Source organism: Corvus moneduloides, chromosome 9, assembly GCF_009650955.1.
Source record: "Corvus moneduloides isolate bCorMon1 chromosome 9, bCorMon1.pri, whole genome shotgun sequence".
In the NCBI taxonomy this organism is placed as follows: domain Eukaryota; kingdom Metazoa; phylum Chordata; class Aves; order Passeriformes; family Corvidae; genus Corvus; species Corvus moneduloides.
In genome coordinates this window covers 31,347,539-31,359,900 of record NC_045484.1, presented here as the reverse complement: position 1 = coordinate 31,359,900, position 12,362 = coordinate 31,347,539, and the positions used below count along the sequence as shown (strand labels likewise).

The window sequence follows — 12,362 nt, the reverse complement described above, 5'->3', positions numbered from 1 at the left end:
TGAATAAACTTTGTTCTGACGTGGGGATTTCTTTGTCACAATGCTCTGCGTGGTAAATAATTGCATATTTGAGAGTCAGTGAAATGGGTGACGGGGAGGATGGAGGAGAGACATTTATAAAAAACAGTATTTACAAAAATGATATCCACATAGTCGTACTCTAATCTATAAGGCAAGTAACATTTAAAATATGTTGTTTCATGATTATCTTCAACAAGTCAATACAACACATTCATATTACCAGTGGTCAAATACAAAGCTTCGCTGCAGTAGTCCCTGTGCAACAAACCTGTACGTCTTTTATAGGTTTTTTTTCTCTGAGAACAGTAGGAAAGCAGCAAAGTTTTCATCACAGACTAAGCAGTACCTAGGCCATCTTAGACTAAAGGTATATTATATCTCATTGCACGTTTAGGCAGAAAAGGCCAGCCGTTCATTAACTTATTTAACTTAAATCTTAAAAATAGACCTGTGTATCTTCATCCACAAATATTTATAAACATTTTATACATGAGGGAGTTCATTAAACGGTCCAGGGTGATACCTGGGGATATCTGATTCACAGCTGGAGTGTCACAGTGGGGTTGTCCCACATCCTGGGCCCTCCTCCCACCAGCCTTGGGAGCTTCCCGGCACATCCCAACTCAATTCCTGGCTCAGACCACGACACATCTCCGTTTGTTTTATGTCATCCAAGCATCCAGGGGATTTCATCAACCTTAAAATGTTTGGGAGTGAAAAACCCCTTCCTGCATGGATGAGGAACCCAACAGCAGGACAGCACATCCACAGCCATTCCCGCTGTCCCACAAAACCAGGGATTTCTAAGGGAGGAACGAGATATCCCAAACACCTCACCAGCACCTGCTGAGTTCCACCACATCCTGTTTGCCCACAAACCTTTGAAGAGCATCACCACCATCAATTTGTGGCTCCAAGAACCACTGCCAGCAGCATCATCCCTCCTAAAGGGACGAGGGAAGCCAGGCAGGAGCAGGGCGTATTCCCACAAATCTTCTCCTTGCCTTGCAGTGAAAGAAGGATTCAGGTCCTGACTGGAATAATCCTGATTATCATAAAATCTCCCCAGCTCTACACAGATTAATTTCCTTGGGAAATTGCGAGGAAAAGAGGAACAGAAGAATTCTGGCTATGAAACAAAACCTTTGAGGCAGTAATTTCTAGCCAGGAAAGTACAACAGGATGATGTGACATATTTTGGTCATGACAAGCTTCAAAATTAAGGGGTTTGACCAAGATATTTTCACATAAAAACAATAAAAGGGTAGGGAAAAAATGTTTGACTTTCTCCTCTTAGGTAATTTAAAATCTGTCACCTTTTCAGTGCACTCCAGCCGTTTAAAAATGCTTCTGCTGGGAGAAACGGAGGTGGTGACTCTGTGGGATGCTCCTGCTGGAGGAATCTCGGAGAGCAGCACGCGAAGGGTGGCAGGGGGGCTCCAGCCTTCCCTTCCCATCCCCTCTCTGCCTGGTTAAAAAGGGATGGCATTCCAACAGAAAATTCCAGAGTTTCCCACCTATGTTTGAAAAAATAATAAAGCCTGAAAAGGCAGAGTGAAGACAAATTAATTTAACTGAAATACTGTATGACAACAAAAATAAGAAGAAGCTTTAAACGGGGCAGTGATATTTAAGAACAAATGCAGACACCAAATGAAAAACTCATTATGTGGTGGTTTTTTATACTATTGAGAGATTTCATAGTTATTAAGAAATACTGTTAAAGTAGAAAACTGCTCTGAAAGGTCTCCTGTGAGGAGCACCAGAAGCTGGCTGAGAATTGTGACTGTTTGCAACAAACAGCAGAAAGCTTGCAAAAAATTGACTCCCTGCTCCTACCATGTAAACTCCCAAGTCTGAGGGTGTCCGTGGGGAAAAACCCTCCTGCTCTGTCAGTGGGACCTTGGCCCTGCAAGTGTGGGCTGCCGAATTCCCAGGGGAAAATTCCTTTGGGAGAAGTTGCTCAGGACAACATCTAAAGGGGAAGGTGCATGGAAGTAACGGAGCTAAAGCCTTTCTGTGCATGCATCCACATATTTATTATTTAATGCCTCCTTTATTTACCCTTCTGTTTACTCAGGTGCATCCCAGTGCTGCTGAGCTCTGGGGTGCCAGGGCTGGGCGGTGCCAGAGCGCTGACCCCCTTTCCAGCCTCAGTCTGACTTGGAAAAAGCCCTGCTGGACCACATGCTGGGAAACAGAGCTGTGGTGCTTCCCTCTGGGAATGCTCCAGGGCTGGAGCCCCTCTGCTCTGGAGCCAGGCTGGCAGAGCTGGGGGTGCTCACCTGGAGAGGAGAAGGCTCCAGGGAGAGCTCAGAGCCCCTGGCAGGGCCTGAAGGGGCTCCAGGAGAGCTGCAGAGGGACTGGGGACAAGGCCTGGAGGGACAGGACACAGGGAATGGCTTCCCAGTGCCAGAGGGCAGGGATGGATGGGAGATTGGGAAGGAATTGTTCCCTGGGAGGGTGGGCAGGAGCTGGGATGGAATTCTCCGAGCAGCTGTGGCTGCCCCTGGATCCCTGGCAGTGCCCAAGGCCAGGCTGGACATTGGGGCTTGGAGCAGCCTGGGACAGTGGGAGGTGTCCCTGGCCTTGGCAGGGGTGGCACTGGATGATTTTTAAGGTCCCTCCCAACCCACACCAGTCTGGGATCTGTATGAGACCAGATGGCTGCCATTTCACCTCTGCTGCCTCAGCTGCTCTCAGAGTGGGCAGGGAGCTGCAAGCAGATGAATTCCCTGAAAATACACAGATTTTCCTGCCTAAAAGCCGAGGTGAAGCCTGCAGAGCATGAATGCCCTGAACACTACAGGGCCCTCTCTGGAGCCAGGTGCTCTCACCAAACTGCCAACAAACCCAGCTTCCCTGGGGCACGCTGAGAAAACACTGTGCCAAAAATTGGCAAGAGCAGTATAGAAAAACCTGTCCCAAATCGCTGCTTTTGGTCCCAGTGTCACAGGGTTGGTGTCACCTGCCAGTGGCTGGAGCAGGGACTGTCCCTGTGGGGCTGGCAGTGCTGGCACATCCCCCATGGGCCTGCCAGCCGGTTTGTCCCAGAAATGGGACAAAATGTCCCAGACTGTTCCCATCTCTCTCCCCAGGCCCTGAGGGCTGCATCCCAAGAAAGCGACCTCTGTTTTGTTCGACAGCTGGAATGGGATGAGCTTGGGAGCTTTGGGTTATGGGTTTTTCTGTTTAAAAAGCATTCAAAAACCCAATGCTAATGTAAACACCTTGTCTTTCAAATGAAATATAAAGTAAAATCTCTATGTTCTGGCAATATTTACATTATAAAACCGTTCTTTTCAGGCCTATGCCCTAGATCTCTTTTGGAAGGATGGCTTTGGAACAATTGTACACACCATAAACCTGATTCTTAGGGTTTGCCCTACATTTCTGTGTCAGAAAGGGGCGAGTTACACACTTTATACAAACTTCTAGTTCAGGGGGGAAATCATTAATGGAGTGGAACACTGAGGAGCACACTCCCAAAATCTGCCAAGATGTGGGAAGCTGCAGGAGTGAATTGTGCTTTTCCTTTCCTGCTGCTGCCTTTGTGAACACACACACAACTCACGCCCCTATCTCAGCCTGGCAGTCACCTCACACCTGAAATATCCCCACATTTCCTTCTTTTCTTTTCAGATGGGCACAGGTCTCTGTTCTCCTACATCAAACTGCGCTGTGAGCAAGCAATTCCCAACATTCCCAGGCTGTTTTCCAATGTAAATGCACCACCCCAATCCTGGCAACACTTGTGACTGTAAAATCAGCACTTTTTGTCATCTTACACATTCCCAAAGTCCCAGCACCCCGGTCAGTGGATGCTCCTGTGCTCCTCTGGGCATCTGTGTTTAATTTCACAGAGATTCCTTCATTTTTTTCTCCCAATACTGCCAAGTTCTCCCAGTCACCGAGCTCATCTCGGCAGATGCAGCACCATTAATGCCACCAACGCTCTCACCGTGTTGCCAGGAGTAGGATGAGACCAGGATCCATGGGAACGAGCAGCACACAGTGGGACACCAGCTCCCAGGGAAAACACAGAGGGATAATATTTTGTCCCCCATCCTCCAGTTTAGCACTTCCATGTGTTTTCCCATCTCCACAGGACAGCTGCTCCCAATGCTGGTGAGCTGGCTCCTGCCCTGACTGCTCTCAACAGCCCCCATGCTGCTCCTGTTCCCTGGGGAATTGTTTCCCAGTGTTTTTCCGTATGCATTTTCCTGCCTCAGTGCTAAAATAGAGAAGCAGGTGCGGCTGCAATTCCTTAAAGCATTTTCTAAACCCGTAGAGCTTTCAAAAATGGGGGGGAAAGGCAGAAAAAAGTGAGCAAAGCAACATAAAAATGCAACCGAACATCCGGAGGCGGCTCGGAAAACACATCCTTAAAGCCAGCACTGACATTTTATGCCAGTGCTGTGAGCTCAGAGCTACCACCCAGCCTCTTTGCTGCTTCTTTCCTTATCCGTATCCCTGCAAAATACATGGACACGGGGCAGGGAAGAGCTGCTGGGATTCCAACAGGGAATCTGCAGCTGTGAGAGAACACAGGGCTGGAAAGTTGGAGTAACTACTCCTTGTAAAAGTGAGATTTTCTTCCTGGGAGACTGTCCTAGGAACCTCCACCTTTCCAATGATATTTTTCTGGAGTTAAACCAGCTAAACCTGGAGGTTGAGCTTTTTATTGATCACTGTGAGACGTACTAAGGACTGAAGGAAAACTAAATCAGCCTGTGGGTTCTACTGAACTCTCTTTTGATGAGGCACCCCCTTCATAACAGCTACCAGTATTGTATTTAAATTGTATATATTGACAAAATGTAATCTACCTCTGTAAGCATTGTGCCATTCAACAGTACTACTATTAGATTTATATACCACAGTTTAAATTACATCCATTTCATGAATGGTAAAATGCTAAAACTCAAGTGTCTAACTGCCAAAATACAGCCTTACTGGAATGAGTACAATTTACAAATACAATAATTACATTTTAAAACCATTAACAATGTTACATCTAGAAGTAAATACTGGAGGACTGGTCAAGACGGTGTTTTCCAAGGAAAAAAATGCTGAAAGTTGTCGACACTTCCAACAGAAATGTCCCGAGTGCAGGATTTAGTTCATTTTCCTTAAACTGTAATTAAAACCCGTTCCACGCACAGCAGTCCTTGGGTATTTTCCATAGCATTTTCCATTGACTTGCATAAGCTTCCATCAGTTATCCGCCAAATATTTACCTAGAAACGGGATCAGAGATCAGCTGGGGGGAGGGAGCAGCCCTGATTCCCAGGAGTTCTTGCCCACCTCCACCAGCCCTGCGGCCCACGGGAAAATCCCCGTTTTTCTCTGCAGCAATGAACACAAGGAAAAATCCTCGTTACTCTCTGCAGCAATGGGGCAAAAGCTCCTCCTGGAGATGCCCTGGAGATCCCAGCCCTTGTCTTTCATGCAGGAGCAGGGATGAGCCATGAAATCCAAGGCTCTGGTGAGTGGCAGCAGGATTTATTTCATGCAGGGGAGCTGCTGTCCCTCTGTCCCCGCCCGGGGAGCTCTGGGCTTGAGCAGCAACCAAATACACAGCACCAGCATTCCCAGCATCCCGGCACAGCCAGAGGGCACCTGCAGGGACACCGCCATCCCAAAGGAGCCGCTGGTGAGGCACCCACCTGCCGCAAACCTCTTCTTGATGAGGGAGAAGCGGTACCCGGCGCCCACCAGCTCGATGTCGCAGCTGGACAAGGTGCTGCCCTCGCTGGTGAACTGCACGGCCAGCGGGGCTGGGCTGCTCGGGCCCTCCGACAGCTGGAACCGCGCCAGCAGCGACCCCACACCTGCAATTGGAACCCCAAAGGAGACCCTGATGAGCACGGAGGGGCACTCGGAGCGTCCCAGCACCGGCACGGACAATGGGATGTCCAAAGTGCTGCAGGCAGAGACCCCGGGGTGAAATCCCCTCATCCTCCCAGCAGGATCCGGCTTTTCACACACCCCAGAGACAGGAACAGCTTTCCACATGGAAAACCTCTTGTGGGAGCCAGCAATCCTCCCAACAGGGATGGGAGTGGGGCCTCAGCCTTCTAATACAGGGGAGCACAGGCCTTGGCAAACCACCACATTCCAACCGGGTGTGTGAACGCCCCTCGTGGTGCCAAGGTGGTTGGCAAGGCAGCGCTGGTGGCACACAGCCCTGCTTTTTAAGCTCCAAACTTTAAATAGCTTTGTCCCCAGCAAGCCCCAGCAGGACTCCTGGAGTGCCTGGGCTCGTGTGCTGGCACCATCAGCGGGTCAGGGTCTGACTGAAGGATTCCGAGTTAATAACGTGCATATTTGTAGGATTACCTCCATTTTCTGACTTCTGGGAGATATCAGGGATCTTCCACAATATCCTTTGCTGTTCAGCATTCCTGCAAACACATGGAGAAGAGCATTTCTGTAAGCATCGAGAAATTGCCAAGGAGTCATTTGAATTTTGCTAAAGGCTGTGGAGGTAGAGGTGGGGAGGGAACTACTCTGGTGCTGCCCTCTGGAGCAGCAATTCTGGGAGCTTGGATTTGGGTTTCACCTGGTGGGTTTGGCAGTGCTGGGTTGGTGTCTGGACTGGATAGTCCTAGAAGGCTTTTCCAACCAAAAGAATTCTATGATTGTATAAGCTGAGCAGGAAAATGCTGTTCTTGGATTGCAGGAGTGATGGGTAACAGGCATGGGAATGTGCCAGTGGCTATGGCAGTGACAGCCACACATCCTTCCACAGCATCCCAGAATCCCAGACTGCTTTGGTTGGAAGGGACTTTTAAAATCATCTAATCCCACCCCCTGCCATGGCAGGGACACCTTCCACTATCCCAGGTTGCTCCAAGCCCCAATGTCCAACCTGGCCTGGGACACTTCCAAGGATGAGGCAGCCACAGCTGCTCGGGGCACCCTGTGCCAGGGCCTATGGCAGCAATGGCTGTGCATCCCTCTAAACCCTGGATAAAGCAGCCAAAACACAAATAAGGGCTGATGCTCTGCTGCCTGCACATATTCCTTCATCTCTGACCATTTTCTTGTGGGAGTGGCAAGACAAAGGGAATCAGAGTGGTGTTTCATGTTTCCTCCTACAAGAAGAGGGCAGGTTTGGGTCCCCATCGTGGCCCCAGCTCCCACCCACAGACCCTCCTGCAGCAGGATGGGAATTCCAGGCAGGGACAGGATGAGCAATGCCTACCAGACAGCAGGAGGAAGCACAGCTTGGAGTTTGGTTACTCCTCCGTCGACGGGGACGAGGAACTGGACGTTGTTTAGAGCTACCGGTGTGGTCATTGCCTCTGTATTGTATTTGTAGTCGATGCGCAGGTCAGTGCTTGCAGGGTCACACCGCCAGCTCACTGCAAGGTTTAATGGAGTAGACTGAATACCCTGGGCAGATACCTTCCAAAATGACAGAAAAAACATTTAGTTTCCATAGGGCTGAAGGGAGAAATCCCATTTTACAGACGCGGACATCGCATTTGGAGGCAATACCTTGAATTCCCACTGAATTTAGTACTGGGCTTAAAGTCAGACAACCCAGTGCCACACAGAAGGGACAGTGGGACAGCAAGCCCCCACCTCACATTAGCTCCACTCTGCACTAGGGAAACACCATTTTTTACAGCTATAATTCCCTCTGGTGGTTTTTTTTTTTTTTTTTTTGCACGGTTTTAGCTCACAAAAAAACCCCTACCTGGTATTTGAGCATATCCACATTGTAATAGGTGGCTTGAGGTTTCTGTTCCGATACCTTCTTTAGGTGAGTCATCAGGTTTGGCATGTTGACCCAGAACTCCTTGGAGCTGGAGTCACTCTGCACGTTGTCACTGCACAGAGGGAGAATGAACCCTTTGGACAAACCCACCTGGGCAGGAGAGAGCTGTTCTACACAGCACAGGGACCACACTCCATCCCACATCCCGAGGAATATTGGCTCCCTCCCACACAGCTCTGGCTCGTCCTGATCCATGTGTGCTGCAAGTCAGAAACCCCCATGCCCTGGGCTGATCCCGCAGTGTGGGCAGCAGGGAAGGGGGGGATTCTACCCCTCTGCCCCACTCAGGTGAGACCCCACCTGCAGAGCTGCCCCAGCCCTGGGGCCAACAGGATGTGGAGCCCAGAGGAGGCCACAGGGCTGGAGCCCCTCTGCTCTGGAGCCAGGCTGGCAGAGCTGGGGGTGCTCACCTGGAGAGGAGAAGGCTCCAGGGAGAGCTCAGAGCCCCTGGCAGGGCCTGAAGGGGCTCCAGGAGAGCTGCAGAGGGACTGGGGACAAGGCATGGAGGGACAGGACACAGGGAATGGCTTCCCACTGCCAGAGGGCAGGGCTGGATGGGAGATTGGGAAGGAATTGTTCCCTGGGAGGGTGGGCAGGCCCTGGCACAGGGTGCCCAGAGCAGCTGTGGCTGCCCCTGGATCCCTGGCAGTGCCCAAGGCCAGGCTGGACAGGCTTGGAACAACATGATCTAGTGAAATGTATCTTTGCCCACAGCAGACAGGATTGGAACTGGATGATCCTGATGATCTATCAACCCAAACCATTCTGGGATTTTTTTAAGTATTTAAGGTCTTAAGAGTTTCCCTCCCAAAACCGAGGAAGATACTTCAGGCCAAACTGCAAACACCCTGTTTTCCTGGAATCCCGCCTTCCCCTGGAATGCTGGTGAGGGAAGGGCTTACCAGCAGAGGAGCTGGGGGTTTGGCAGGACGTGCTCCAGCCTGTTGTAGTTGAGCACACGGAAGGTGAGCACGGCTGGAGAGGGGTTGTTGGCAAAGTGTCGGGTGATGCCTGCCGGGAAGGACAGCACCATCTCCCCCGTGATCTTCACGATGCACCTGCAGCGCCCAGCACAGAGACCCAGGGGGGAGGAGACGGGGCTCAAAATGCAGCAAGGAGGGAGGGGCTGCACCGTGGATGGTGTGGGGACAGCCCCCACTGCCCACCCGACACATCTGAGCCTCTGGTGGCCTCAGAGAGAGCAGAAACAGCAGAAGGGCTGACAGGGATATTCTTGAATATCAGTGCCCTGTTTAAAGCTTCTTATTTTTGCTGTCATTCAGTATTTCAGTGAAATGAATTTGTCTTTGGTCTGCCCTTTCGGGTTTTATCTATTAGAGGGTTTTAAAACAGGGAAAACCCTCCAAGTTTCTGTTGGAATGCCATCCCATTTTGGTCAGGGCATGGGGAGGGAAGGTGCAGCCCCCTCCCACCCTTCCCGTGCTGCTCTCTGAGATTCCTCACACCAAGTCCTCACCTCCCTGTCAAACAGGGCACCCCAGCCGTGTCCCACCCCTGGACACCCCAACACGCACATGCCGAGCCCACATCACCTCCTGTCCCCCTCCCCATCCCTCACAAAGCCTCTCCAGCACCCTCTGCCTGTCCCAACCCCAAAACCCCCCCAGGGACACCCCGACCCTGGGGGTCGGCACCTACTTGTTGGGGTCGGCCCCTTTGAAGTACGCGTTGACGGTTTCGGTGAAGGCAGCGGCCACGGGCAGGGTGTCCTGTGCCCCCATGGTGAGGGGGCTGGGCCCCCGCGACGAGCCTGCAACAGAGCAAACAGCACCCCTTGGCACCCCCGGGCACCACGGCCCCGCTCCCCGGGACTGGCAGCTCGCTGTGCCCCCCAGCCTGACTCGATGGGCAAATCATCACCAAAAAAATCCCCCAGGCTTTGGATGAGGCTTTCAAAACGTTTGGAAAGTGATTTTTTCCCCCCGCTGCCAAAAGCAAGCAAAGAAAAGGATGGAGATGGCCAGGCGGGAGCAGCATGCGGGGCCCCCGGCGCGGGGGCTGCCACACGGCAGCTTTGCATGACAGTTTTTGCAGTCGCTTTTTGGGCCCCGCAAAAAGGGGCTGGGGGGGTTCATTGTGTCACCCCCGGGGAGCTCAGGCTGCCCCTGGGGATCGGGGTGTTGGCAGTGTCCCCCTGATGTCCCCCCAAGCTCAGGGGAATCCTGCAGTCCCCGGCACGCTCTGCTCTCCTCTCCTGCCCGCTGTGCCAGGAGCATCCTTCACACCCTGCTCGTTCCACAAAACCCTCAGTGCCCGACGGGAAATCTGCAAATCATCAGAAACCTGGAAGAACAGAGGCCCTGGCACAGGGTGCCCAGAGCAGCCGTGGCTGCCCCTGGATCCCTGGCAGTGTCCAAGGCCAGCCTGGACAGGAGCCACCTGGGATGGTGGAAGCTGTCCCTGCCCATGGCAGGGCTGGAATGAGCCAAGATTTAACGTTCCAACCAAGCCAAACCATTCTCGGATTCCATGATTTGAAAAAGGGGAAAAGTTTGCTTCGGTGGTGCTGTGCATCCATGGACACTCACCAGGCTCTGAAATAATTCAGCCCTGCAGGGTCACACACGGGTTTCCCTTGGCTGGCCAGGAATTGTTGCTTCCAAAAGACATTTGAGGATGAAATCATCACTGCAGGTGCCCCTGGCATGCTGGAAACCCTCTGTGGGACCACAAGCTCTGTGCCCACCACCAAGGGGTTGGCATAGCCAAGCCCTCACCTCTTCCCAACGGAAAGCATCCAAAGATCAGCCCAGATGTACAAGGTGTTGTACCACCCCAAAGCTCCTGGAGAGGTCACTCCCTGCCCTGGCAGTGCCCTTCAGCCTCCTCTATTTCCTGCAATGCCCCTTTGGAACCTTTTTTTCATCCCACATTCTGTACACCAGGTGAAGCACGAGGATTATTTTGCCCCAAACCAGCTAAAAAGGAACAGCAGAGGACTCCAGAGGGGCACCTTATCCAGGGACCCCCTCACTCCGTCACTGTCATCACCGGGTGGGTGGACGGGTGGATGGATCCAGCCCGGGGTTTGCTCGGAGCGTGTGAGCCCCTGCCAGCTCCAGCCAGAGCCGTAGGAATTCCAACGCCAGCCCCGGGATGGGCAGCACCTCCACAGGCAGCGGATGAGGAGGATGCAACGCCGAGCAAAATGTGCCACGTTCCTGGTGAGCTCTTCTGCTTGGGCTATCCTCAAAAATGATCCCTTCCCTTCTTTCTCTGCTGCTTCCCATTGCTGCCCCAGTGAATAACAGGGTTTGGGGGCAGGAAATTGGGATTTGCAACATCTCCTGGGGGGAAGCACTTCTGTCACTTCAATTACACTTTGAGTTTGGGTGTATTAATGGGAGAAATTATGGTTTTCACCAACAAGGAGGATTCCTCACACCTTCCCAAGGCACCCGTGCGTTAATGGATAAATCCTAAGTGCTCTTTCCTAGAGGCACAGATGAAGGATTTTCCCTTCCAAGATCTAATGCAGCCTAAAAGTGTAAAAAATGGATGCAGCCACACGTGTCCCTCTCGGTCACGCATCCGAAGAGGCTCAGGGGAATCGGGGATCCCAGCTGCAGCCCGGGATGAGGATGCTCAGGGAGCGTATCCGGCTGTTCCGGGATGGGCAGCTGCAACATCTCCCCCACACGCCAGACCCATTGCCACACACGCAGCCATTAATTATTAATTAATTACCCTAATGAGCCCAGAGCCTCTTGCTCCCGAGGCCACAGCCCAGGATATCCCTCAGGGATTCCCTGATGGACATCCCACTGAAGGATAGACACAGTTCCAGATGAGGGCACGAGCAGCTCCCTAAAGCCACGGGACGCCAAACCCCAAAGCCCCGTGACTGAGGGGACGTGCAGGACATGGGACAGCACATTTTCTATCAATCCTTTCCAAACACACCACTGGGAGCAAATCCTTGCTCCCCACCCAGAGCAACAACCCCTCAGAGCATCACACCCAGCTGATATCCCAGCAGCGGGATATTCCCACTGCATCCACCTGGAAATACAGATGGGATTCCAAAAACATCCACAAAGTCTGGCTGTGGAGGGGGAAACCGGAGGTGTCACCAAGCAGAGGAGCCTCAGGCTCATCTCATAGGGAAGGCACAAGGAAGGGCTTGGCAATGGAATCATCATTCCTTGGAAAAGGAAAAGCCCACTTCCCAAATGTGCAAACTCCAGCTGGGTTTAGCCTGGACCCCGCACCAGGGTATGGAATGAGGGGCAGGGGTCTCCCGCACCACCACACCTTTCTCCTTGTTTCCCATCTCCTCCTTTTCCCCTGTTTCTCTGCATCTGTATGAAATTCCTTGATTCTCCAGGATGAAAAATCAGGAATACACAGGGAGATCTCATGGATCCCCTGAGCAGGCTCAGCTGGGCTGTGGGAATCTGAGTCCATCCGAGCATCAGTAACAACAAAACATCCTCATTTCTAATTATCTAAAAATCATGTGGGTGGAATTAGGGTTCTTGGTTCCCTCCACTCTTCCCTCATGAATCCATAAATTCTTCTCTTCATGGCT

The 12,362-nt window shown here is 51.9% G+C and overlaps 1 protein-coding gene across 16 annotated transcripts in view; it reads right to left on the bottom strand.

The window, feature by feature from the left end:
* Nucleotides 1-3,215: 3,215 nt before the first annotated feature.
* The window catches only part of SGIP1 (SH3GL interacting endocytic adaptor 1), a 48,717-nt gene continuing 39,570 nt past the window's right edge, over nt 3,216-12,362 (bottom strand). For 14 of the 16 annotated variants that reach the window (XM_032117931.1, XM_032117923.1, XM_032117926.1 and 11 more), the window contains 7 exons: nt 9,470-9,581; nt 8,713-8,868; nt 7,730-7,862; nt 7,232-7,434; nt 6,364-6,428; nt 5,691-5,855; nt 3,216-5,261 (listed from right to left, as the gene is read on the bottom strand). In XM_032117931.1, the coding sequence (XP_031973822.1) occupies nt 5,239-5,261; nt 5,691-5,855; nt 6,364-6,428; nt 7,232-7,434; nt 7,730-7,862; nt 8,713-8,868; nt 9,470-9,581 (857 nt within the window). In that variant the 3' untranslated portion in view covers nt 3,216-5,238. Of the gene's footprint in view, nt 5,262-5,690; nt 5,856-6,363; nt 6,429-7,231; nt 7,435-7,729; nt 7,863-8,712; nt 8,869-9,469; nt 9,582-12,362 lie in introns of those variants that run through there. The other 2 variants (XM_032117928.1, XM_032117934.1) reach the window with 2 other exon arrangements.